Here is a 27,413-nt window from a genome sequence, read left to right on the forward strand (position 1 = left end):
ACAGAGATGGGGACAGAGAGGTGCCAAGCCACATGAAGGTGGCCCGGGACAGAAGCTCAGGAGGGACAAGGATCTTCCTCTGGAGCCAGCAGAGAGAGAGGAGCCCTTCCCTTAGAGCCGGCAGCCTGATTGGGGGATTCTAACTCCCGGTCTGTGGACAAGTACATTTCTGTTTTTATAACCACTATCTGTAGTATTTCTATAATCGTGTTAGATAACTAAGACAGACACCTCCCCTCACACCCTCCCCCTGTCCCCCACAGAACCACAAGACAGAATAACAAAGTACTGTCTTCAACCACTATGTTTGGAACAGCTTGTCCGACAGCAAAAGAAAGCCAGCACACATTGATTCTATCCTGATTGGGGCTGCACAGAGGGGATGCTCAGACAGGATTAGGGTGGGTAGATGGATGGATGGATGGATGGATGGATGGATGGATGGATGGATGGATGGATGAATGGATGGATGAGCAAATGAAGGACATGAAGTCCAGAAAAGGGGGGGGGTCTTCCTGAGGACCCTCAGTAAATTACCACTGGAAATGGAACCAGGATGTCCCAGCTCCCAGCCCAGAAGTTCAAAAGAATTCCTAGTGGGATTCTAGAGGAAACCTTAAAACAAACACAAACCATCAAGCTCCCTGCCATTGAGTCCTGCTGGCTCACAGAAGCCCTGGAGGACAGGGTAGGGCTGCCCCGTGAGTTTCTGAGACTGTCGCTCTTTAGGGAAGTTGGGCGCTCTGACTTCCCTCCTTGGAGTGGCTGGTGGTTTCAAACTAATGACTTTGCAATTAGCTGCCCAATTCGTACCCTTTGGGCCCCCAGGGATCCCCTAGAGGAAGCCAAAAGAATATTCCCAGTCTGCCCCCCCACCACACTGCCTCCCACCAGGGGAAATGCACACATACCGGACAACGTCCACAGCACCTGGCCGAACCTTAGGGTCACTTCCCATGATGGACACACTGGCCGCAAAGGACCCATCGATGCTGAACACCACGCACTCCATGCCTCGGGGCAGCACCGTGAGGTAGCTCATCGCACAGGTCTGGTCACCCCTGAAAGGTACCTGCCTGTATCAACATGCAGTCAGGGCCACTGGCTAGCCTGAGCCTCGAGGTCAGTGCAGTGAGAGCCTGAGTTCTGCCTTGGGCCAGGAGCCCAGAGGATCCTGGTGCCACAGTGGGGGGCCTCACTCCATGCAGACAGGGTCTGGGCAGGCCTGCCTGGCAGGAGAGCCCACCACACCACTACGAGACCACCTCCCAGGGCTCACCTGACCACCATTTTCACTGGGTAGACACCGACCCCTAGGCGCCGGGGTCGGGGTATGCTGTACGTGATGCGGCCACTGCTGTTGGTGATCTCCGTATCCAGGTGCACCCAGCGGCCCGATGACGGCTCGGCCATCACCAGGATGTCCACCTGCAGGCCACAGAGGGGCAGGGGCTTGCTGAAGCCTGGGACGGAAGACTAGCACAGGGCCTGTGCCAGGAGGCTGCAGGCTGCCACTGGGGTCTTGTAGGATTGATCTCTGACCTGGCGTCAGGCTTCTGCCCAAGGGGAACCCTAACTTTGGCCCTTTACTTACCCTTGCCTTTCACCCTCCTCATCCTCCCCATCCCTCAAGCCCCCTGTTGGAGACCCTGTACTGGTCTCCTTGTCTCCTGTAAGGTAGGAGCACTGGGAAGCCTCCCCTACCCTCTTCCTGCCACCCTGACCCTCCCTCTCCTGAGCACTGCGCCAGCCCCCAGTTCACCAGGGCCATGGGATGAATGCCAGCTCATGGTGGCCCCACGCACGTAGGAGTACAAATGTGGTCCCTAGGGCTTTCCAGGGCTGGTTTCTCAGAAAGAGATCACCAAGTGCCTCCGGGGGAACCCCAACTTCAAACCTGAAGACTTAATGGTTTGTGCTCCGCCCCCAACACTAGGGCGGGACTCCAGCCAGCCTTACCCAGTGAGCTGGCCGGGCAGGAGGTGGCCCCCAGCTCTGGGCACCCCCACCCGACCCTCCTGCAGCCACCCATCCATCTGAGTATCAGGTGGGGCCCACTGAGGAGGGAGACCCCAGCCTAGAGTACCTTCTCTCCAGTCAGAGCGACCATGTCGAGGGGTCCGTACATGAAGCGCCCCACCAGGACCTGGGGGCTGTCTTCGGCGGCGATGACGTCATTGGCGCGGTGGTTAGCGGTGACGTTCTGGAGGGGAGTTAGACCTGGCTCAGCCGGGGTCTCGGCCGTGCTTTCTATGCTGGATTGTCCTACGGACCTGCCAGAGGCATGTGCACGGGCATGTTTCCTACTAGCTTCCGCTAGAGTCCGTGAGAGGCATAGAGCGTGGAACCCCTCATGTTGTCTTCATGGGGGCTTCTGTAAGTGCCCCTTCTCTGCTTCTGCTTCTTTCCCACGGCCCCTGAGGTCACAGCCAGCCCTCCCAACCTGTCATCGCCCCAGTCCTAGACTGGGGACTCCTGCGTCCGCTCAGGACACTCACATCACAGCTCACCCCCAACCTCCATGGCGTGCAGTGGGAAGTGTCTCAGGTGTGAACCTAAAGGAAGGGCATCGGGAGGTCCTTATCAGGACGTAGCCAGTGCCCATCCCATTCTGGGAGACTTTTTGGAACAAGCATTTAATCTGTACCCATCTCCGTAGCCCCGAACATCTTCACCGCCTTGTCTCGATTCATTCCACCGCCTGAAGGCCCCTGATGGCCTCGGCTGCCCACCACACCTTGCCCAGCCTTCCAGACCCAAGTCACTTAATCCTGGCCATGTGATGTCTCAATCCAACTCTGCCAATCTCTTCCTGATCAAGTCCCTGGATTTGAACATGAGTAGTGGACCGGAGGGGGCTGTGGAAGTTACATAATCTGTTCATTTGAGGGAAGGGGTGAGTCTAGCCTGCCAATCATATCATAGCCAATGAGTCCTCCAGTGTGGGTGTGGCCTTCTGACAATTCTGGGAACTCCTGTCTTCCTCCCTGGAGGTGGGAAACACTCTCTCTGTGAGACATTCCTGTTGACAAGTCACATGGAGCAGGAGCCCTGAAGCTGGAGGGACCACTGGAGACCCACGCTAGTGCTGACATGCTTCCACTGCCACTGGATCCACAAGACTTTCCACCCCCTGGCCTGCGAGTTTCCTGCGTTCAGTGTCACTGCATGTGTTGCATGAGTCTGAAGAGGAATTTATAGGCTTGTATCAGATATATGGGCTAAGATCAGACTTATGGACTTGATCTGGATGAGTCTGGATGTTTTCTCTATGTACAATTGCTCTTTTATATAAAGCTCTTTCTTATACACATGAGTGTATGAATTTCTTTCTCTGGTCCACCCAGACTAACACAGGGGCCCTGGTGGCATAGTGGGTTACATATTGGGGTGCTAACTATGAGGTCAGCAGTTCAAAACCACCAGTGGCTCCACAGAAGAAAGGTGAAGGCTTTCATTCCTCTAAAGAGCTAGAGCCTCGGAAACCCACTAAGGCAGGTCTAGTGTGTTCCAGTGAGGCCGCTGTGAGACGCCATCAACTCAATAGCAGGGAGTTAAGCGGGGATGGTTGCACCCATGGCAGATGAAATCAATGTCCTTGAATTGACTGAACTGTGCACACGGCAGCGGTTCAAATGGCAAAGGTTTTGTTAGGGACAGGCAGCATTGGCCACGGAATTTTCCCACATGCTCTTTGAAGTCTTCTCATATTTGACTTACGATGAACCATCTTTTTTTAAAATTATGTATATCGTTTTAATGTCGACATTAGAGTAAGGATGAGATGGAGAGACTCCCTTTGGACATGTTGTCAGGAGAGACCAGTCCCTAGAGAAGGCTGTCATGCTTGATAAAATAAAGGGGTAGCAAACAGAGGAAGACCTAGGCTGCGATGGACGGACACAGGGATTGAACCAATGGGCTCGACAGAAGAGCAATCGTGAACGGTGGCCCAGGACTGGGCAGGGTTGGCGTCTGTGGTGCAGGTATTACTATGAGTGAGCACAAACTGGACAGCGTCTAACAACAACTCATCACAATACATCTATGAGGTCATCTCAGGAGCCCTGGAGGCAGCGTTGGTTAAGTACTGGACTGTCCACCCAGTGTCGGCGTGTTCAACCAACCAGGTGCTCTGTGCAAGGAAGGGAGACAAGGCTGTCTGCACCTGTAAAGCTTTACAGTAGTTCTCAACCTTCCTTCTGCCGTGATCCTTTCATACAGTTCCTCATGTGGTGGTGACCCCTCCCCAACCATAGCATTATTTTCATTGCGACTTCATAACTGTAATTTAGCTACTGTTATGAGTCGGGCGACCTCTGTGAAAGGGTCGTTTGACCCCCCAAAGGGGTCACAACCCACAGATTGAGAAGCGCTGCTTCACAGTCTTGGAAACCCTTGGAAGTATTTCTACCCTGTCCAACAGAGTTGCTGTGGGACTGACTAGATAGCAGTTGGCTTGGGTTTGGGTAAGTTTACATGTAATGTTTCCAACTCCAAAGAGAAATCCAGTTCAGATTTCTAGAGAGACTGATCATGAAAAGAAATGATCGTGATGACTAAGGGGAAGAGAGTAACTTACATTAAGCCCAACTTACAACTGATCATTGGGACAGAGTCCTGTCATCAGTCGGTGAATACGCTTGTGTATTTCACCCAGAATAAAACAAAGCACCAGACCCCGTGACAGGCCCTCCATCTCCTTAAAGCAGAGCTCTGCTGAAACTCTCAGGGGCAGGTCTGAATCCTGAGCTCAGGGGGTGGGGAGGGGGATGTCAAAGCCTGGTCCGAGTTCCCCTTGCAGCCCTGCTGCCTGCCTGTCACTCACCACTGCTGGCGCTTCTTTCCGGCTCAGCAGGGGCCAATGCTCCCTGCCTACTCCAACTCCTATTCTCCAAACCTCCCCTGGCTCTCTGCAGCCCTACCACTCCACTACCCCCACCACCACACCACCACCCCCAGCCACACATACCCGCAGTTTGACCTGGGTTCTCTTGCGAAGCCACTTCTCCCGGGGGTTGGTGGGGCTCAGGGCCGCGGGGTCCAGGCCGGTGCTCTCCTGGACGTTCACACTCTCATAGCGCATCACCTGGAGAGGGACCCACAGGAGCTGGTCAACCCTCTCAGGGGACTAGGGATGGTCAGCTTATGACCTCCTCTGGGCCTCTCTTACTCCAGTCTGGGGCTCCAGAGCCATGGCCCCCAAACAGCCCTGCTCAGACCCACACTGTATCCTGGGCACACCTCTGTGTTCTATGCCCAAGCCAGGCAACTTCCTACCCATGTCCCATCTCTTCCTCTCTGCTGTGCCAGGGACTGGCCTACCTGGTGGCTCCTGCGGAAACCCAGGGGGAGACCCAGAGCTCAGGGAGAAACTCAGAGCCCAGGGGGGAGACTCAGAGCCCAGGGGGAGACCCAGAGTCCAGGGGGAGACTCGGAGCTCTGGAGGAGACTCAGCCAGTTGTCTGACCTGGTCAAGATATTGCTCTCCTCCCCCAATCTCAAGCATCACCCCCTAGTCCCTCCCTGCTGGACCCTTCCCTGTGGCATCCAACTATGGTGAGACGTCACACATCTAAAACAAAATGACCAACTCTCCTAGGCCCATAGTAAGCTCCCAGAATAGCACAAAGGGTCTGCGCTCAGCTAGTGACCCAAACCGCACACGGCAGCACCACCATGCTAGACAAGGCCTGGTGATCTGCTACCGTGCAGCAGTGTCACTCCGTAACACCTGTGGGCGCCGTGAGTCAGAATAGACAACAGCAGACCAATCAGCTGAGCCCCACCCCTATCCCTTGCCTTGGAAGCAGTCCCTCATCTGGCTCCCCGTCCACCCTGACCTCTGGGTCTTTCTGTTGATGGAACCACAGAGCCCGAGGGAGCGCAGGGCTGCCCTCTCTGTGTCGCAGCGTGGGTCCCGCCTCCGACGTGATTTCTATTGCATGTTCCGGAGGGAACACGCCATTGGCCACCAGCAGTCCATGTATGTTCTTATAAAGCACGCAGTCTTCGCGTCACTGCCCGCCTGGCCAGGTCCACCCCTGCTCTGGACACGGAATCCCAAGGCGGGCGTCTGTACCTGTCTCAGGATGAAGGCCACCACGTCCGTGGACTCCCAGTAGCTGGCGTGGAAGAGGTGGGGCAGGGCCACCGTGGGGAAGGCGGTGAGGACATCGGGGCAGTACAGGACGTAGTCGATCCGCTTGGTGCCCCACCATTTGGCTGTGACTGTGGGTTTGAGAGGCAGGTGAAGACAGCGATCGGACCAGACCCTGGGCTCGACAGGCAGTGTGGAAGCCCAGGACACAGACCGTGAGGGACATGCCACTCAGGGTATAGGTTCCAGGGTCTCACTACCCACTAGTGCGCCACCCACACACCCAGCAAAGGTGGGCATTCCATACTGAGGTCCCCCAGGGTAAGGTGGGACCCATGGGAACAGCAATTCCGGGCCCAAGAGACAGCTGAAAGTTCAGCTGGTGCCAGGGCTCAGTCTGCATCTGAATGGGATGTCAGAGGTCAGGGCTCTGTTTGGGGTCAAAGCTCACTCTAGGACCAGGGTCAAAGTTCAGGGCTCGGAGATGAGAGCTCATTTGGGGTCAGAGGCCAGGCTTCTCTCTAAGATCAGAGGTCAGCCTGGGGCCAGAGTGGGGATTCTGCTGGACACCAAGGCTCCAGCTACAGACCCAATGTCCCTAAAGGCAGGAATGCTGCCCGGATGTCCTCCAGGCCACCCCCTGACCTGCAGGTCTGCCTCAGCAGCACCCCCCCAAGGGTCCCCAAGAGCCTCACTCACTGCGGGAGGCACCCATGGCTGCCAGGCTGTCCGAGGACCCCGAGCTCTCGCTGCTGTGGGAACTGCCCTCACTCAGCCTGCGCCCCAGCTGCAGGGACCGCGGGGCCTGGTGGGGTGAGGCAGGGGCATCCGGAAGAGGTGGGCTGTCCTGGGAGCTCCCCTCCAGGAAGAGGGAGCTGTGGGTGTGCAGGGCATCAGCTGCAAGGGGGATTTCAAGGTCAGAGCCCAGGGCTTCCTGAGCAGGCGGAATGCTGGCCACTCAGGGGAGCCAGGCTGGTCCTGCTTGCTCACCACACCCAACAGGGGGCCCGCTCCCGTCACCTCCCATGCCTCTGCCACCCAAAGGAACCTGCTGATTCACGTCTCCTACACTGTGTTCTGTCAGCCCGAGTCGGGGTCCCCATCATTGTCCCCACCCCTCAATTGAGGCACCCTGGGAGCTGGAGCCCAAAAGCATGTGGCTGGGACCCCAGGGGTGGGGCCTCTTCCATGGCACTTCTCCCACAGCCACAGAGGACTGCCAGCCAAGCCTGGGCTGAATAGGGAGAGCTGGGGTGGGGGAGGGGTGTCCCTGGGAGGAGGGCCTTCCTGGGAGGAGGGCAAGCCCCTTGTTCAGGGGAAACCTACCCACCTGGGCTTGTGACACAGGGACTGGTTTACAGGCCCCCGGCTGCCCAGTCTATGCCTGGCTCAGCCCACTGCACCTGCTGGCCCTTCCTAAGCTCACCAGCCCTTGCTGCCGCTGTTCCCTCCCTGAACCCATCATCCAGTGCTCTGCACTTGTCCAAGTGCTTCTCCCCCCTCCAGGCCACCTCTCCCTGCCCTGAACCCTGACCACTCAGGCTGGACACAGGAGTAGGATCAGCACACACCCCTGGATTCCCCATGGGGCTGATGGTTTGTACGGCATGCTGCCTGGACACGTGTGGGGGACACAGCCCCCAGGGGCCGACACAGGGCTCAGCACAGGTGGGCCCCACCCCTCAGGAGCACACAGAACCTGCTCAAGCCCGGTCTTCTTCCCAGGACACTCGCCCCGTACCCCAGCAGGCCTACCGAGGAGGAGGGTCTGCCCGTCCCCCAGCGGGAACCTCTGGTAGCGGGGCACGCTGACAGGTGGCACCAGGTGGAACGTGGGTTCTAGGAGCGGCTCCAGACGCGAGGCAGAGGGGTCTGCGCAGTGGAAGAAGCTGTAGACCTGGCTGCAGGCGGGGCGCACCTGGAAACCTGTGGAGAGGATGCAGAGGACCTGCTCCTTGGGGGCCCTAGCAGGTATCCAGGAACGCCAGCAATGAGCAGTCCACTCCTCTGCTCAAGAACTTCCCATGGCTCCCTGCTGCCACCAGCACGCTCAAAGCCATTCTGTTCAATTTGGCACGCAGGGCCAGCCTGCTTGCCACAGTACCTGCTCTGACCATCTGCCACAACCCCAAGCAGGTCTGTTGCCTTTGCCCAGTGCGGCTCTCTTCCACCCACCTCCACTGTCTCCAATTGGTCAAAGGTCAACCAATTTTTCCCGCTTTCTTGTAACGGCTACCCAGTCTAGGAGAACCTGGGCCCGGGGTCTCTTGGTTGGGCCCTCACAGAGCTTCTGTCCTGGTCAGGAGCGGGAGGCTGTGGTCAGCCCGTGCCGGCGGAACACTTCTCTAGACTGCCACTAGGAGGCTCCACTGAGGCCTCTAGGCTGGCTCCTCCGACAGCTGTCCTTCCAGCCCAGGGCTCTGAGCAGCATTGCTCCCCTGGTCCAGGAAGCCCCAAGGCCCCTTAACAGCCAAGAGGGCAGCAGTAGGGCCAAGACTGGGGAGGGGAGGAGGGTGTATGACGGATGCTGTCTCCTTCCCCTGTGTCACTGTTGACCGAAACAGCAGCATCCGTTTTATCCACTCCACGTTGTGGGTTGCCGGGAAGCTTTGTTTAAAGAGGCAAGCTAGGAAACCATCCGAGTGCGGATGTGGGTGCAGCCCCCAGAGTCATGGCTAAGCTGCCTTGCACATCGCAGGGGGCTGGGAGGAGGCATTTGAGCCTGCAGCTTTGGCAGGAGCAAAGACACCAAGATACATGGACGGGGTGTCGGGGGTGAAGAGACGGGTGGGATGCAGGATGAGTGGATTTAGGTGGCTTTTCTTCCCACTGGACATGGCAACCTGAGAATGCAGTCACAAATTGGCCCGGGGCCTGGGACGGGCAGTGAAGTCCCTCAGGGGTCACCTCACCTCTGTGCCACCAAGGAGAACTGCCCCTTGTCCCTCCTCTCCCTCCCTCTCTCTCCCTGCACCCCCAACTCTTCTCCTCTTTTCCCCTGTCTCTCCATCTATCCTAACTCCTTGACTCCCCACCAGGCATGCCACCACCTCGCCCCCCACTCCCCTAGTTTGGGGGCCCTGAACTGTTGGTCTAGTGACCCCGGGTACCTCGGGGCACACCCACCATCCAGCCCAGGCAGCACTGTCCTCCGCATGGCCAGGACCAGGCCCAGGGGTGAGCCGAAGAGGAAGAAGTCGGACACATCGAAGTCAAAGCGGCCCAGGCTGACTTCGGGGAGCTGGACCCCAGAGCCGGGGAGCTGAGCCTCGTCCTTCAGCACACTGGCGTGGATGCTGCGGAGGGAGGAGGGGAGCGGGGTGCTCGCTGGGTTGGACTTTGGGGTGCCCATCCCCAAATCCCTGTCTCTGGGAACGGGCTGGGAACCCGAGCCTGCATGCCCGATGCCTTCAGCAGTGCTGTTGACCACCTGTGCATCAGCCAGGAAGCTCCGGCCAAACCTGCACACGGCAGGGCGCGCCAGCTGTTTCCACAAAGAGGTGAGCATCATGCCGTTCACCCTCTGGACTCGGCCCTCGCAGCGTGAAAACAGCCATCCACCCCAAAACCAAACCGGTGAGCCTCTCCCAACCCCCAGCGCCCCTCTGTGCTGCTGAGTCAACCAGCCTCCAAGTTAACGCCCTCTGCCTTCCCATCAGGAGTCAAGTGCTTCACCATTTGTGCCACTCAAGGGGTCCCTGGGCTGATTTCAACTCATAGCCACCCCAAGGGATGGGAGCAGACATGCTGTGTAGGGTTTTTTTGAGCTGTGATTACCATGGAAACCCTGGTTGTGTAACAGGTTGTGCATTGGGCTGTTAACTACAGAGTGAACAGTTCGAAGCCACCAGCCACCCCGAGGGAGAAAATCGAGACTTTCTACTCCTGTAATCAGTTACGGTCTCAGAAACCCATGGGGGCAGTCCTACCCTGTCCTGTAAGGTCACCGTGAGTCAGAACCGACTCAAGTTCGGGTGGGGCTTTTGAATCTCTGACAGACACAGATCACTAGATCTCTCTGGTGGTGCCTAGGCATTGGGCGGCTAACCAAAGGTTGGCGGTTCAAAGCCACCAGCAGCTCCTAAGGAGAAGAAGGAGGCTATCTACTTCCATAAAGATTGACCATCTCAGAACCTGTAGGGAGGGTTGCTAGGTGCCAGATCTGACTCAAAGGCAGTGGGTCTGGTTGGGTATTCACATAAGACTTTCTTCCTAAGCACGGGCTACAGACAGGACTTAGCCCTCTGGCAGTTTGCTACCACCTTGGTGGACACACACCTGGGGGTCAGGACCACCCTGTACTTAAGCTTCTGACCCCAACACACGGTCACACTTCCAATTCCCACGCAGTGAAGCCTCAGAGAAGCCCAGCGCGGCCAGCGAGCAGCCCATCTGGAAATACCAGCTCTGCTAGCAGCATGAGGGCCTTCGATGTAAGCTTCCTCCCTCAACCTGCTGGCACAGGTGCCAACATCTTGCCCCCCGCCCCCTGCTCCAGCCTGCAGAGGAGCAAGAGCGGAAGAGGCAAACCCAAGGTGCCCATGGGGCTCCAATCATTCCCATCCCCAGTGGCCACCCCCCCAAAAGAATCCGTGCTGGTTCTCAGTGGCACCCACAGAGTACCAGGCCCCTCCTAAACCTGCCTGCGAGCGCCCGTGGAGCCGCATCCTATATGAATCGTTGACATGGTTGTTGTCAGCCTGCTACAGCGTCAGCCCCCACCACGGGGCTCACACACACACAACAGGACAAAACACTCTCCGCTCCTGCGTCATCCCCACCACCAGGTGCCCCCTAGGATCCTGGGGTTTTCCGAGCAGATTTTGAGCAGTAGATCACCAGGCCTTTCTTCCTCATCCATCTTAGTCTAGAAGCTCTGCTGAGACCTGTCCAGCAGCAGCATCACATGAAGGCCTCCACCGGCAGACAGGTGGAGGCTGCACTTAGGGTGCACCTGCTGGGAATTGAACCCCAGACTCCCACGTGGAAGGCAAGAAGCCTACCACTGAGTCACCAAAGAAAGGAACTCTTAAATTGGCTAAGAGGCTGGAGTTTTGAGGTTCAAGAGAGTGGGCTGGTTCTGACACTGAGCATCTGAGAGGCCGGAAAGTGGGACCCCGTCACCCCACCCCCTCTTGCTCTCGTGATCGGAGCAGCCAGGAGGGGACCTTGCTGTAGGAAGATGCAGATTTCTCGTACAGCGCGGCCCCTTAAACACAAGCCAGCTACTTAACTGCCAAAGCAGCCTCCATCTGTCCGGACCGCCAGGTGAAGCTGGCTGTGCTGGACCAGCAGCTTCCAGGGCCTCTGGCCCTTTCCCACAGGATCCTTTGAGCAGGAATGAGAAGTGCCGGCCTGACTTGAAAGCAGTGGCTTTCTTAGAAGGCTCACACAACAGTGAGAGATTTAAATATGTAGAGCAGGTGACCCAGTAATCCCTCCTGCAGGAATCTGCTTCCATGAAAGAAGCTTAATACAGACAAGAGTTGGTACGCCCCACCGCCTCATCTGCATGTGAAAGCAGGGCAGGGTCTAAGGGAGAGGAGCCATTGACGCCTGTGGATCCTGGTTCTGGTGGAGGACATTGTAGGTGCCACAGGCCGCCCAGAGAACCAACAGACTCGTCTTGGAAGAAGCACAGGCAGGTGCTCTTGTGAAAGGAGGATGGGCAGGCTTGGTCTCATGCTTTGGACATGTTGTCAGGAAAGAGTGCGTGGAGAAGGACATCATGCTCGGTAAAGTAGGGGTGGGGGAGGGCATTGAAAAGGATTAAGCTCCTCCCGAGGCTGAAACCGTGGGCTGTAACATCGGGACAATGGTGAGGTGGGAGAACTGTACAGAGGAGTCTCTGACAAGGCACGTGTGCTCTTTCTAATGATGAAGGAATGCAGAAGGCCACGCGCCCCATTACTGAGGCTGATTAAATTAATGGCCATCCGATCCTTAATTAACAGAACATCGGTTGTGGTAGTTATAAGCTGCTGTCTCATTGCTCCCCCAATCATGTGGCACCCCCACGCCCTGCCCAATAGAACAAAATGCCGCCTAATGGGATGCTCCGCGCAATCAGCTGCAGCCTGGACCACTGCGCTCCATGGGGTTTTTGAGGTTCGTTTTCAGCAGAGACCGCCAGGCCTTTCTTCCAATCCACTAGGTCTGGAAGCTCTGCTCAACCCGGGCAGCAGCACAGACCCGCAGACCTCCACTGGCAGCCAGGTGGGCAGCCTCGCCTGAGGTGCCCTGGCCGGGAATTGAACTGGGACTCGCAGGTGGAAGGCGAGAATTCTGCCATGAAACCACCACGGCCCCTCATTTCAGAGTATCCATCAAGAACTTTTAGCTAAAAAATTATTATAGGGAGACAATAATAACCAGGGCTCCCGGGATTTCCGGGGGAGTTGGGTGGGGCAGGGAAGGGATAAAGGGGAGCTGAAATCAAAGAGTTCAGGAAGAAAGAAAAATTTTTAACTGATTGTAGTAGCAAGTGTACCACAATTGTACTGCTTGATGCGACTGAACTGTGGAATGTTATGATATCTGTAAGAGCTCCCAATAACATGGGTAAAACTTAAGTTTAAAAAAATAAGAGTTTGGAGTTTGGCGAGGAAACGGTCACCCCAGCAGGGTTTCGGAGTGCTGTTTATATGTTTCTATGTGTGTTTGAAAGTATGTGGGCAAAGCACTAACTGGAACTACTCCAAAGAATGAGCAAGCGGGCCCCTCTGGGGGATAAAAGGAGACCTGGCGGCATAGTGGGCAAAGGCAGCAGTTCGAAACCACCAGCCACTCTGTGGGAGCAAGATGAGGCTTCCGACTCTGGGACAGAGTTCCCGTCTCAGACACCCACAGGGGCAGGTCTCCCCTGTCCGGTAGGCTTGCTAGGGGCCACTGCAAAGCCCTGGTGTTATTAATTGTGGGATAAGAATGGACAAGGACGGGAGGGAGGGGATAGAGTTAAGGAGAGAGGGAAGGAGGAGGGAGGAGCACCTTCCCATTGGGATCCTTGCATTGCTGTGTCTCTCTGGGGAAGCTCAAGTTGGTGCAGGGGAGGGGAGGAGCCTGCCAGCCAGCGGGGAACAGTGTTGCGTAGGAAGGGCCATGCGGAGAGACGAGCCTGGAGCCTGGAGATCGGTATTCCGACCCGGATGGTGCAAGCTGTGAAGGCTGCAGCTAGAGTCCACCCAGAGGCCAGGCTACATGCACTTCCATCCGAAATAACCCTGTGGAGTGCGGTTCTGCTCTGTGCCACACGGGGACGCCCATGTGGCAACTGTTCATTCTCTGTGGCTGACGTGTGATCCTGGGAAAGCACTTTACTCTCTTGGGCCTGGATTTCCTCATCTGAGAAACCAGGGGAAGATGCCCCCTGGGGAGCTCACCAATGGCCCACTCCACACACACACACCCCACCACCAGTCGATTTCAACTTCTAGTGCCTCTGAGGGACAAGGAAAAACTGCCCCTGTTGGTTGGTGCACAAGGGAGTAGAAAGTCCCGTCTTTCTCCCAAGGAGCAGCTGGTGGTTTCGAACAGCAGACCTTGAAGTTAGCAGCCCAACACATAACCATTACACCCACACAGCAATTATTTTCATCAGATTCTTTAAACCTCCTGCGATTTTTTGCCCATTTTCCACAAGGCCAAACTGAAGCTCAGAGGGCGAGAGCTCGGCTCGTCCCGTCCCCAGTCCTTCTGCAAGCCTGAGTGGGGCAATGACCAAGAGCAGGGGCCCGGGCCTCAGTGTAGGAAGGGCCAGTGTGGGGCCCGTGGTGGCCGTGGCCACTTGTATATGATGCCCATGAAGGAGGAACCTGAGATGGATGACTGGTCCCAAGTGATTCTGTGCCCCTGGTCCTCTCTGCCCTGGGCTGGAAGGCAGGCAGAGGGCGGCAGGAGGACATTACCTTGACAGGAAGGCGTGATGCTGGGTGATAGCCTCGCAGTCATAGGTGGAGGAGTCGCTCTGTTTCCGTGGCAACGGCCTCTTGGGCTCCTGGTCCTCCAGACCGCTGGAGATGTCGATGTTGCTCTTACTGAGCCGCTTGCTGCTGGTCAGGCTGCAGTCCTCCTCCGCCAGGATGGGGGTGTCCTTGGGGAGTAAGGGGGTGAGACTCCAGGCCCTGCCTCCTCCCTCATCCAGATGCAAAGAGCACCCACCCCCAACCCTTTTCCCCTGGGACCTTGTCCAAAAGGAGTGTGAAACCCCAGGGCGATTAACGGTGGGGTCTGAGGTCCAAGGCTACCTTCTGCACCCCAGGGTGGTGTGAGCAGATTGCGATCAGCTCACTTAAGAGCTGGCGGTCCGAACCCCCACTCCCACCCCAGCAGTGCTGCGGAAGAAAGGCCTGGCAGTCTGCTTCCATCAAGGTGGTGGTGCAGGAAGCGCTGCAGAGGCATGCTCTCTATACGTGACTTGGTCCCCATGTGGGGGGGTAGACATCATGGCAGAAATGCAAGGGCAAAGCCCAGGAGAGCCCCTGCTTCCTTCCCCAGCAGGATGCTGGCCGGCCCCAGGCCCACCACCTGGGCTCCTCACCTGCGTGCTGCTGATGCTCCCCTTCCGGCTGCTGCTGGCGGGGCTGTCACCTGAGGGCCCTGCACTGTAGTAGATAGCATCGAAGGCCAGCAGGCCACCCACACAGTCCCCGATAAGACACACCTAGGCGGGAGGCACAGCTTGAGCTAGAACTGGCCACTTTGAACCCTCCCCTCCGCCAGGCAGGGGTCTCCCGCCTCTGTAGCAATAGCCTAGCCCTGGATGCTGCTGAGAGAGCCCACGGGGGGGGGGGGGTATGCTCAGCCTGGGGGACAGGGTCCAGCCTGAGGAGGTGATGGATCTGACTTAAGCCTGGCCAGCCTGTTTCCCCATCAGCTGGCATCATGGTAAGGCTCTGGGCTGCTAACCTCAAGGTCAGCAGTTTGAAAACACCAGCCGCTCCTCGAAAGAGGGAGCTTTCTTACATACACACACACACACACACACACACACACACACACCCCATAAAGAGTTATAGTCTTAGAAACCCAGAGAGGCCATTGTACCCTATCTGACAGGCTTGCTATGAATTGGAATCAACGCAATAGTAGTGGTTTTTGCCTTTAAAATAAAGTTAAAGTCTGCTCTAGAGTGGCCTGGGTCCGACCCTCCCAGCCCTGCCAACCCTTCCTACCCATCTCTCAGCAGGGGTCCAGGCTGTCCTACCTGCCCGCTGAAACCAATTCCGTCTGGGGACTTGAGGAACTCTCCATAGACCTGGTTGGCACGCTCAATGACCGTGACCACCGCGTCCTGGTACTGCGGGGAGGAGATGGCCAGCAGGGGCAGGGCAGCCAGAGGCGCGTGGTCCTGGCTGTTGCTGGGGCCGCCCTCGTCGTGGGTGTAGGGACTCAGGCTGTGGACAAGGATCCAAGGTAAGCCCAGCAGGATCAGGCAGGTGGGTGGGGCTTGGACTGGGGCTGAGGATGGTCAGACAGGAGCACAGGTCTGGGTCCTCTGCTTGGGAAGGCCACGCCAGAGCCAGAGAAGAGGAAGCACAGGTGAAGGGTGATGATGTCCCCCACCACCACCCCCGCCAGGTCCATCCCTGGGCCCAGCCCAGAGTACACAAAGCCAGGAAGTGCCCTGGGACTCTCCTATGCTCCCCAGGGGAGAGAGTCCCCAGGTGGTTGAAAGGATGAAAGCCTTCAGCTCTGATCTGGTAGTTTGCATTTTCCCCAAAGCACCTCAGAGAATAGGCTGTCTACCTCCAAAAAACCAGTCCTTTGAAAACCTGCCCTCAAGCCTGCCCACTACAGCTACTGAGGAGTAGTACTGGGCCCATTATTGTGTCTAAGGATTGCCCAGCCCCTGCTGGCCCTCCTCCCTGCCCGCCCTCCTGTCAGGATGTCCCTCCCACCTGAGATAAGCTTCAGCCTCTGGAGCAGCCTGAGCCCCTACTGTGGTATCAGGGAGAGTTCCAGATGGCAGTGACCACAGCCGAACTCCCTGGCCCCTCAACAGGAAGTGGCACTGTGGGGGACAGGGCTCTAGGCACCCCCCCACAGGTGGTCAAGTCTTGACAGCGTGCAAGGACGCCCCACCAGTCACTGTCATCGTCAAAGAATACAAATGAAAGGGAACAGGCCTCTCTGCAGAGAGGCAAAGTTTTAATTAGCTGCGAAAGCACTCCTTCCCAGCAGTGATTACGGGGTGATTAATTGTCCTGGCAGGAGCTGCCTGGGGGGAGCGGTAAGCTCCGGTCCCACGGTCCTCTCAAGTGGTCAAGGCCATTCATCTTCATGGAGACTGGGGCCCGGGCTGGGGGACCCAGCCTGGAGGTCAGAGGGCCTGGGGCCTGGAGTATGGCCCCCACCCTGAGATGGAGCACAATTAACTCTCTGACTAATTAATCCAAAGAGGGAGCTGCCATCAGCAACGCCTGCCTGGCAGAGGTCGTGAGCTGTCATCTGAGATGCAGATTCCCAGGCTCCCCTGCCCCTGCTCAGAGGCTCCCCAGCTCACTTCGGTCCCCTTGCCCTGCTCTGATGGGGAGCTGCCAAGTCCCCTAGAAACATCTGAGACAGGGCTATGTGGTTGGCCCCAGGGCAGGAGATAACCCCTCCTGGAGAAGGCAGGGAGAGGGAAGTCCAGAGAAGGACTGGGGGCTGCTGGGCTACACCCAGACCCTCACACAGGATAAGATCTCTGGGTGGCCGTCTGTCCCTCCTCAGTGGAGCCCACCACCCCTTCCCCCCGAGTCACTCATAAGCCCCGACTCCCATTTTCACAGGTATACCCCCACCCCTCACCATGCTGGGGCCCACTCTACCCTGCCCACACTCAGATGGCAGGGGCTTGTCCCCGAAGCAGCCTCAAGGTCCTGAGATGAGATAGTGGGGGGAGCATCGGGTGGGGGCGCCCACTGCCACCTGTCACCCCTAAATGCAGAGCGTTCCCAGCTTCTAGTCACAGCCATTTCCTTCACCCTCTGGTGGACAGATGTTGGACCCTGCCGGCACTCGGGCCCTTGGAGGGTGGGTGGAGATTTGCACATATGAGCAGATCCCCGAGGGACATGGGTGGTTGAAGTGATCAGCTACTAACTGGACAGAGTAGGCAGATCAAGTCTGCGCTGCGGTGATTGGGAAGGAAGGCTGGGCAACCGACTTGCAGAAAACCAGCCGCAGAAACTGGATGGAGCGCAGTTCACCTCTGACACCACGTGGGGGCGCCCCGAGGCACCGGCAATTCCACTGTACCGGGGCAGGTGGAAATGGTCAGTCTTCAAGGGCCCCAGAGCCTGGAGGGGCCCCTGACAGCCACCACCCACAGCGAGGCAGGAACAGGCCAGGCTGGGTCCTTCCCCATGGCCTCCCTGCCCGGCAGTGTGCAACTCCCACCCAGTCCCGCTCCTCCAGCGGAGGAGGAGCGTCCTCCACGCCTCCCAACACGCACTGCCCATCAGAGCGCCCACCCTGCTGCGCTGCACCAAGCACTTCACACCAAGGCCAGATCCTTGCTCATAACCCTTAGCCAGCACTGCCCCGTTTCAGACCATGGGGGGTGGAGCAAACAACTCCCTCAAGGTCACACAGCCAGGGTTCAATCCCAGGCTGCCTTGGAGCCCATAGACTTCACCAGGCACTGCTCCTCCTAAAGCACCCTCAAGTCACTTCCTCCAGGAAGCCCTCCTGGCGCTCCTAGACAGCATGCACACTGCCGGAGTTCGAATCCTGGCTCCACTCGCTGGGTGAGGCAGGGAGGTGCTGATCCGCTCACTGCTTCGGTTTCCCTATGTGAGTTGACTAAACCAGGGGTCCACTGAGCCAGGGAGAAGTGGGCCTGAGCCCACGTGGGCCAGCGCCAGCAAGGCTGGGCCAGAGGAGCCAGCAGCAGTAGGAGGAGGAGGAGGAGCTGGGTGGTGGTGGTGGTGGTAGTGGTGTGTGTTGTCTTTGCTCAATGTCGTGTATGTGAATTGTCTTCTCTCAATGTCCTGTGTGTGTGTGTGAGAGAGAGAGAGGGAATTGTCTTCTCTCAATATCCTGGGGTGTGTGTGTGGGGTGTGTGTGTGTGTGTGTGTGTGTGTGTGTGTGTGTGTGTGTGTAAGAGAGAGAGAGAGAGAGAGAGAGAGAGAGAGAGAGAGAGAGAGAGAGAGAGAGAGAGAGAGAGAGAAAGAGAGAGAAAGGGAGAGACAGAAAGAATTGTCTTCTCTCAATGTCCGGTGTGTGAGAGAGAGAGAGAGAGAATTGTCTTGTCTCAATGACCTGTGTGTGTGTGTGTGTGTGTGTGTGAGAGAGAGAGAGAGAAAGAAAGAGAGAGAAAGGGAGAGAGAGAGAGAGAGAGAGAATTGTCTTCTCTCAATGTCCTGTGTGTGTGAGAGAGAGAGAGAGGGAGGGAGAGAATTGTCTTGTCTCAATGACCTGTGTGTGTGTGTATGTGTGTGTGTGTGTGTGTGTATGTGTGTGAAAGAGAGAGAGAGAGAGAGAGAGAATTGTCTTCTCTCAATGTCCTGTGTGTGAGAGAGAGAGAGAATTGTCTTGTCTCAATGACCTGTGTGTGTGTGTGTGTGTGTGTGTGTGTGTGTGTGTGTGAGAGAGAGAGAGAGAAAGACAGAGAGAGAGAGAGAGAAAGGGAGAGAGAGAGAGAGAGAGAGAATTGTCTTCTCTCAATGTCCTGTGTGTGTGAGAGAGAGAGAATTGTCTTGTCTCAATGTCTTGTGTGTGTATGTGTGTATGTGTGTGTGTGTGTGTGTGTGAGAGAGAGAGAGAGAGAGAGAATTGTTCTTCCCTTTGAGTGGTCGTGCCTCCCCGTGATATCCATACTCATCCTGGACCTGGCAGCCCACAGAGGTCTCGGCAGGCACACACCGCAGAGGCCGCCCCTCTACCTAAGCGCCCCCTCTCCCAACAGTGGACTCACTTGGAGATGAGCGAGAAAGCCTCAGAGCAGATGGCAGGGCAGGGGACGAACTTGACGAGGATGTGGCCCAGTGCAGCAGGGAAGTGGGCGCGGGTGATCTTCTCCAGCACAGAGCTGAAGGTGTGGATGTCGGCCGCCTTGCAGGACGGGTCCCCCGAGCCCGTGTCCAAGATGCTGCCCCCGTGCAGCACCAGCAGGAGGACGTGGGTCTTGCAGGAGCGCGGAGCACAGCCTTCCTGAGAGGGACAGCCATCAGAGAGAGAAGGGACAGTGGCAAGGAGTGGGGAGGGGCACACACAAGTGGGGAGACAGTGGTCAGCTGCCACAGGTGCCTTTGTAGAGGGGACACAGGCTGCCAGGTGGGTGAGCCCTTCGACGGAGGGGCTGGAAGGGGCTCCTGTGGGAGACTGAGGCGCAGAGGAGGACAGGTGACCGAGCAAGTCAAGAGAGGAGCTGGGGAGAACTCAGCCACCTCTCTGCCAGCCCAGGGATCCCCCGACCATCCTGAGGTGACCCCGGGGAGCCAGCCTACCTCACTGTCCTCGTGGCTCTCAATGCTCCCCTGGGCTGGGAACCTCTGCCGTCTCAGGGACACACGGTACAGCTCTCCTGTGAGGGGACAGGAAGACATCAGCTGTCTGCCCCCACCCCATGGGGATGGGAAGGAATGGGGCAGGAGTTCCCCAGAGCCCTGCTGGCCCCATGCTTGGTAGACTGGGCAGCGAGCCCTGGACTGACAGGTGGACCGAAAGTGCCGAGGCTGACTTCCCCAGCCTCCAGAGTCACCACTCTGGTAGCTCCCTCCGCCTACAGAAAAGGCCGGCCGGGTTCCGGACGGAGGCCAGCAGGGGTGTCCCGGGATGGTGCAGTCTGCTTTTTACTACCACCCGCAGTGAGGAGACTCTCACCAGGCTTCCCTTGGTGAACAACCACAAGAGCTGGGCCAGATATGTTCCCAATGATCTCTTTGAAGCTGCCAGAGAATGCACTGGACCAGGAAGAGCAGGGGGACCAGGATTTTAGGGGGGCACCTTAGAGAGGGAAGGGCAGCATTTAGGGCCACCCCATGAGCTCTGGGTGAAGGTAGCCATGGTCAGAAACCCTCTCCTGCTTCTTGCAGCTTCTTGGGCTCAGGGGCCGCCTCCTCCAGGAAGCCCTTACCTATGGGCACCCAGGCCTACCCTTAACTATGTTGAGAAATTTCCCTTCTACTTTTTTTTATTGAATATTTTTATCAAGAATGGCTGGTGAATTCCATCAGATGCCTTTTCTACATCCAAGGTTATCATCACACGGTTCTCATCCCTTATGTTGTTTATATAGTGAATTATATTGTTTTTCTAATATTCAATAATCCTTGCCTGTATGTTATTAACTCCATTATGATTTTCAAAAACGTTTCGCTGCACTCTGTCGCTTAAAATTTTGTTGAAAGTCCTGGTGTCTCCCTTCATCACTCTGCCCGGCTTACGTATCAGGGTTATCCCTGCTTCGTGCGGACTCATTGTTTCTTTACATCTTTGATTTTCTTCACTTCTTCCTCCTCTGGATGAGGAGAGACCAGTAGTTGCCTCTTAGATGGCTAACCGTCTGGCCCACCCCCTGCCCTGGGAACACAGTCAGCTTGTCCACTTACACCTTGTCCGTGGCGGCTCATGCTAGCTGGACAGTCGCGTCGTTGTCGCAGAGGTTTGACAGCTGGTACAGGGGGACGTGCTGACTGCCCGGCCCTTTCCAGAAAAGACCATCAACTCCTGACCTAGAATCCGTATGCTGCCAGATCAGGACACGGGACTTCCAGGTGGAGGCAGACCCTTCCATCAGCACCCTCCTCTCGGGGATGCCAGCCACCTGTGTTCTCTGTGTGACTGACCCACGCAGCTAGGCGGGGAGCCATTTGGTTGCCCTCGGGGGCAGGGAACTCACTCACTCACTAGGCAGCCTGTCCTGCAGATGCCCGGACACCCATGTCCGTGGCAGCACGACTCACGTCAGCCAAGAAAGTGGGCACAAGTCAAGTGCCTGCTGACATACGGGCGGCTAAGAGAACTATGGTGCATGTACACACACACACACACACACACAAGACTTGACAGTATTCAAGAAGGAAGAAGAATCTGGAGCGCGCCTCCTGGTGGAGAAGACACCGTGCTGAGTGACCCTGGTCGATCACAGAAAGACAGAGGAGGCACGGGTTGCAAAAGCTCCAGCAAAGGTTGACTTACAGGAGGAAACCATCCTTGAGGGCCCCGGGGTGAGAAAAGGAAAGAAAGCAGCATCCGAGGGTGACAGGCGAAGAGAGGGATCATATACAACGGGGTGCGTGGGGCAAACTCACTTCCATGGAGTTGATTCCGTTGAGCTGATACATAGTGGCCCTATAGGACAGAGTAGGTTTCCAAGGCTGTAAATCTTCACGGGAATAGAAAGCCTCCCCTTTCTCACTCAGAACACTTGCTGGGTTCCAACCACCGGTTGGGGGGTTAGCAACTCAAGGTGTAACCCACTAAACCACGGAGGCTTCTTCAATGAGGGGGAGGTAGACACAAGGTGGTCAGGACAGAGAGAGGCACTGAGAAGAGCACAAGAGTTCGAGGCAACAGAGGCGCATACTCTTAAGTACACACGCCGGCCGTAACAGTAACAACAGCCTATGAATGAATAGCGCACAGGTGGGAAGGAGGCTAGGACCCTATAAATATAGTTTCCTAAACTGACAATATAGCCATGAACATAGTGGAGCATACTGGGACAAAGTTATGCAAACTCCTTCTAAAAAATAAAAAGCCGCTCACTGTCAGCACATGGATGCTGCCTCACAGCAGTCCTATAGGACAGTGTAGAACTGCCCTGGTGGGTTTCCAAGACTGCCACTCTGGGTCTTTCTCCTGTGCAATAGCTGTGGCTTTGAACTGCTGACCTTGCGGTGAGAGGCCCAACCTATCAGGGCTCCTGAAAGTGTCTTAGCCATAGAGCCAAATACCTTGAGGAAATGAGTCCTGGGGCCTGGTGGCTCAGGGCCATAAGTTTCGTGGAACACTAAGGTCAGTTGGTGTAACAGTCCACATAGACAATGTTCGATAGTCTATTTTAGTGAGTAGCGACTGGGGTCTTGTGGCAGTTACATAATCTCCTGTCAACTTGCAAAGGGGCAGTTACATAATCTCCTGTCAACTTGTGGATTTACATAATCTCCTGTCAACCAATGAGGTCTCTGTGTTGGCACAGCCTTCTCCTGAGGATCCTGGGAACTCCTGTCTTCCTCCCTGGTGGCAGGACACACTCTCTCTGCTTCCTCTTCCTGCTGGCAAGCCACATGGAGCTACACTGATGCAGCCAGAGCCCTGGAGCTGGAGGAGCCATGTGGAGACCCACGCTAGCACTGAGATGCTCCCACCACCACTGGATCCACAAGACTTTCTGCCCACTGGCTTGTGATCTTCCTGTATTTGGTGTCATTGAATGTGTTGTGTGAGTCTGAAGAGGAATTTATAGACTGGTATCAGACATATGGGCTAATATCAGACTTATGGACTGGCCTGGGATGTTTTATCAATATTCAATTGCTCTTGTATATAAAGAAAGCTCTTTTTTATACACATCTGAGTGTCTATGAATTTGTTTCTCTAGTCTGGCCAGACTAACACAGGTCTTACAAGCTTGTGAGTAGCCATCTAAGATGTAACTACTGGTCTCTCTTCATCCAGGGGAGGGAAAAGTGAAGAAAATCAAAGATGTAAAGAAACAATGAGTCCGTACGAAGCAGGGATAACCCTGATACATAATCTGGGCAAAGTGATGAAGGGAGACACCAGTACCTTTAATAAAATTCTAGGTGGTAGAATGCAACAAGAATTTTAAATCATAATGAGTGGGATTACTACCAGATATGCAAGGATTATTGAATACTAGAAAAATAATCCATGTAATTCACTATATAAACAACATAAGGGATAAGAAGCTATGATGATAACAGTGGATGCAGAAAAAGCATCTGATGGAATTCACCAGCTATTCTTGATAAAAACACCCAATAAAAAATTAGTAGAAAGGAAATTGCTCAGCCTGATTAAGGTCACGTATGCAAAACCAACAGCCAGAATCTCACTTGATGGAAAGAAATTGGGGAAAAATTCCCCTCCTTACAGGAACCAGACAGGGCTGCTCTTTACCACCACTCTTATTGAGTAGACAGTCCTGGGAATCTTAGCCAGAGCTATCTGACACCAGAAAGACATCAGAGACAGGCACACTGGCACAGATTAAACGAGACCCCATTGACAGATTACATAATCCGGTATAGAAAAAAATGACAAACATTCAATTAAAAAAACTGCTGGGATTAATTGAAAAATTTGGCAGCGTAGGAGGCTATAAGAGCAACATACAGAAATTTGTTGGATTCTTGTATATTACAGAGGATGACGCCAAAAGGAAATTAAAAGCACAGTATCATTTACAATAACTGCCCTAAAGGTAAAATATCTAGGAATAAATCTTACACAAGAAAACTACAAAACACTCCTACAAGAACACCCCCCCCCCAAAAAAAGACCTTACACAAATGCAACAGGGCCCCAAGATCTTGGATAGGTCGACTAGATGGAGTGAACATGTCAGTGTTACCAAAAACCCTTGACAAATGTAATGCAAGCCTGATCCAAACCCCAGCACAGCTCTTCAAAGAAAGGGGAAAGGGAATCACCAACTTCATATGGAAAGAAAAGCAGCCCCATAGAAACAAAACGCTATGAAATGACCAAAAAGTAGGAGCCCTTTCACCGCCAGCCTTTAAAACCTATCATGTAGCCATGCTAGTAAACACAGCTTGGTATTGGTAGAGCAAGAGGTAGGAAGATCAGGCATTACAATTGAGAACACAGAAATACAGCCAAGGACCTACCAAAAAAACCACCAAACTCAATGTCACCAAGTCCATGCCGACCCACAGTGACCCTTTAGGACAGGGTGGCGCTGCCCCTGTGAGTTTCTGAGACTGTAACGCTGCACAGGGGTAGAAAGCCCCACCTTTCTCCCCAAGTACCTACAGACACATGGTTTTTTAAATAAAGGTTTAAAACACATTAAGTGAGGGACGAGAGAGTCTTTTACATAAAAATTGGATCTCCACCTGCGAAAGAATGAAACGGAACCGATACCTCACACCGTGTACAAAAGCAAAGTCAAGATGGATTAAAGACCTAGCTATAAACCCTAGAACCATAAAGACCATCCATGAAAAAAAGGATCAAATTTAGGGGCTGTCGTACAAAGCCTAAATACACTAGGGAACACAATGAATCACATATATGCTATAAAAGACAAAATAAAGGACGGGGCCTTGTAAAATATGACATTGATGCACATTTTTAAAAAAAACTTCATCAAAAGGTTTTTGATGAAACTACGGATTGGGGAAAAATACTGCATAATAATATATCAGATAAGCGGCTAATCTAAAAGTTCTTTAGAAAAGAACAACCTTAAATAAGAAAAGCACAAATCAACCATGGCTTGCTTGAGACATCCAGGTGGCCATCAACCATATGAAGACATTTTCGAGTCATTAGCAATCAGAGGAATACAAATTAAAGCAACAATGAGATACTACCTCACACCAACACTTCCAGCAAAAATCATTCTGGAAGACAGAAGACAAAGAATGCTGGAGGGATGCAGAGATACTGGAATGCTCGGGCATTGCTGGTGAGGCTGTGGAATTGCATAACCACTGGGGAAATCAGTGTGGCCCGCCCTTAAACAAATGCAGACAATCACCTTGTGGTCCTGCACTCTTGCTACTGGGCATCTTCCCCCAAGAAACAAAGACCACAACAAGAACAGGCCTATGCACACCTGGATTCATTGCAACAATTTCCATCATGGCAAAAAGAGCCGCGATCAAAATCTCCGATTATAGGGGCACAGATCAACAAACTCTAGTATAGTCATACAACGGAAGATGATGCGTCAATAAGAAACAAGCTACAGTAGCAGGTGCCACCACAAGTAACAAATAAAACTGCAGGACTAAACAAATACTGTAACAAATAAAGCTGTAACAAATAAACACTGTAACAAATAAAACTCCAGGACTAAAACTAGAGGACCTTATGCTTAGCAAAGTGAGTCAGTCTTATAATGACAACTATCTAATGGCATCATTATGATAAAGAAAGAGGAAAGTGTGTTTTCAAACCAAAGGTTACAACTTTGAAGACTACAAGGGGGGCAGGCAGGAGCAAAGGCAAAGGAAGGAGAGGGACAGGAAACTATGGAGGGAGGGGAGAGGGTTGGTGACAGAAGGGGAATGGGGAAAGAACCACATTTAGCTGGGGATTAATAGGATATTATTGCTGAATTGATTTGCTGAGCTTGGCTGTGCACCACATAGAGTATAATTATCTTTAGAAACCTAAATACATAAATAAAAGTTAAAACTCTTTAACGAGTGAGAGAAGGGTCACGGCCTTAACAATCCTCCGGATTCCTTACCCTCAGGTGACTTTGAAAGAAGGAAAAGTGAAACTGAAGTGGACTTTGATTCTTTAATGACAAGTAACTTTAAAAAGAAGAAGAAGAAAAAAACAATAGTCCAAAGGACTAATGGGCCACAGGAATCTCAGCCTCCACAACCCGGAGACCGGGAGAGCTAGATGGTGCCCGCTGACCACGGTTGACCTCTCTGAAAAGGCCCACAGGCGAAGGCCCTGGATTACAGTGGGAGAGAAATGTGGAACAAAACTCAAATTCCCTTAAAAAACAAAAAAAGCACCAAGCTTACGGGTCTAATGAAGACCGAAGGAGCCTCAGAGACTTGATCTCTTAGCTGCCTTTCAAGTCCAGACCTGAACCTGCCAGTCCCTCCTCGTGGGGAGAAAGATGGGGCTGCCTGCTGTCGGCTCTCCTAAAGATTAAAAAGGAGCCTGGGGGCCCTCCTGGGTTAGGACGTGGGATGCTAACTGCAGGGTCGGCAGTTCAAAAGCACCAGCCCCTCCCAGGGAGAGGGAAACGGAGGCTTTCTGTTCCCAGAAAGATTCACTGCCTTGGAAGCCCACAGGGCCAGCACACCTGTCCTTGCTGCAGAACGGACTCCATGAGCGGGAGCTGGCAGGGAGTGGAGTTTGGGAAAGCTCAGAAGGCGGGAAGGAAGAAGAGAGAAGGGCAGGGGGAGATGGGAACCCCAGGAAGAAGCGGGAAGAGCGCTGTCACACCGTGGGTGGCACAACACAAGGGATGCATGAACTACAGAAAATCAGTGCGCTCTCTGAACTTTCACCCCAACCACAAGAGAAAGGCCACTCCTTTCATAACAGCCGGTTGCAGACAAGGGTGGGCCCTTCCTGTGTCACCCTCCCTCAGCCCCCACCAGGGACCTTCTAGAAGGCACATCCCTGGAGAACCCCTCCCTCCCAGGGGCTTTTGGGGAGACCCTGAGGGGAACAGGTAGGAGTGGGAGCTCTGGATGAACTGCCTGTGGCACCTGCTACTGTAGCTGTGGTGGAGGTGGAGATGGTGGAGGTGGAGGTGATGATGGTGGAGGAGATGGTGGAGGAGGAGGAGGGTTCACGGGGTGGGGCACAGGGCTAGGGGCATTGCAGATAAGTTGGGAGCAGAGGCTGATGGGGCCATCACCGCCTCCACACTTGGCTACCTTGCTGCCAAGTCCCTCCCTGGGCCCTGGCAGACTCCCTGGGCTCGATGGGCTGGGTGCCTGCTTGCAGTCTGATTACAGGATGAAAAACTGTGATTGCCACAAATTACCATAGCGAGCTATAAATAAGTCTCAGGGAAGACACAAGGGTCCTGCCATCTCCTGGGCACCATGCCCTCTACCAGGTTGGGGGCGGGGTGACTGCTCCCTCACTAATGGCACAGACCCAGAAGCACCCCCATTCCCAACCACCCACACTCTGCTCCCTCGGGGCCCAGCACAAGCCTCTGGGCATTGAATCCGTAGCCAGGTGCTGCATCCCGGGCACAAATGTCGCTGAGACAGTTCCCGGCTCCGTGGGGCTGAGAGCCACAGGCTGGAGACTGGCCAGCTGTCCTCAGCATCCCCTCACCCCGTCCCTGGCAGAGAGGAAGAGTCTTGCTGCCTACGCTGTTTGAGGATAGAGTCTCCCTTCCTTTCAATACACAAAACCCAGAGATGTTGGGCCCTGGCAGAGGAGCCCTGGTGGCTAGGTGGTTATGCCTTGGGCTACTAACTGCCAGGTCAACAGTTCAAAAGCTACCAGTCACTCTGCGAGAGACAAATTGGGCATTCTACTCCCATAAAGAGTAACAGTCGTGGAAAGTCACCAGGGAAGTTCGACCCTGTCCTATGAGGTTGCTGTGAGTCGAGTCAGTGAGTTTGGGGATGTTTTTGTTGGAGAGACCCAGCCTGCCCTTGAGATTCTGAGCCCTGGAGAG

At 54.7% G+C, this 27,413-nt stretch overlaps 1 protein-coding gene across 1 annotated transcript in view; it reads right to left on the bottom strand.

Moving 5' to 3' along the window:
• PITPNM3 (PITPNM family member 3) overlaps positions 1-27,413 on the bottom strand; it is a 99,389-nt gene that overhangs the window by 9,850 nt on the left and 62,126 nt on the right. Inside the window, exons 5-17 of the mRNA XM_075559591.1 lie at positions 19,531-19,607; positions 18,999-19,234; positions 15,303-15,492; positions 14,637-14,759; positions 14,005-14,189; positions 9,227-9,396; positions 7,856-8,026; positions 6,800-6,997; positions 6,083-6,231; positions 4,973-5,089; positions 2,087-2,203; positions 1,280-1,428; positions 912-1,061 (exon numbers count right to left, since the gene is read on the bottom strand). Coding sequence (XP_075415706.1) covers positions 912-1,061; positions 1,280-1,428; positions 2,087-2,203; positions 4,973-5,089; positions 6,083-6,231; positions 6,800-6,997; positions 7,856-8,026; positions 9,227-9,396; positions 14,005-14,189; positions 14,637-14,759; positions 15,303-15,492; positions 18,999-19,234; positions 19,531-19,607 — 2,032 coding nt within the window. The remainder of the gene's footprint in view (positions 1-911; positions 1,062-1,279; positions 1,429-2,086; positions 2,204-4,972; positions 5,090-6,082; positions 6,232-6,799; positions 6,998-7,855; positions 8,027-9,226; positions 9,397-14,004; positions 14,190-14,636; positions 14,760-15,302; positions 15,493-18,998; positions 19,235-19,530; positions 19,608-27,413) is intronic.

This window comes from Tenrec ecaudatus, chromosome 10 (genome assembly GCF_050624435.1).
Source record: "Tenrec ecaudatus isolate mTenEca1 chromosome 10, mTenEca1.hap1, whole genome shotgun sequence".
NCBI classification, from domain to species: Eukaryota; Metazoa; Chordata; class Mammalia; order Afrosoricida; family Tenrecidae; genus Tenrec; species Tenrec ecaudatus.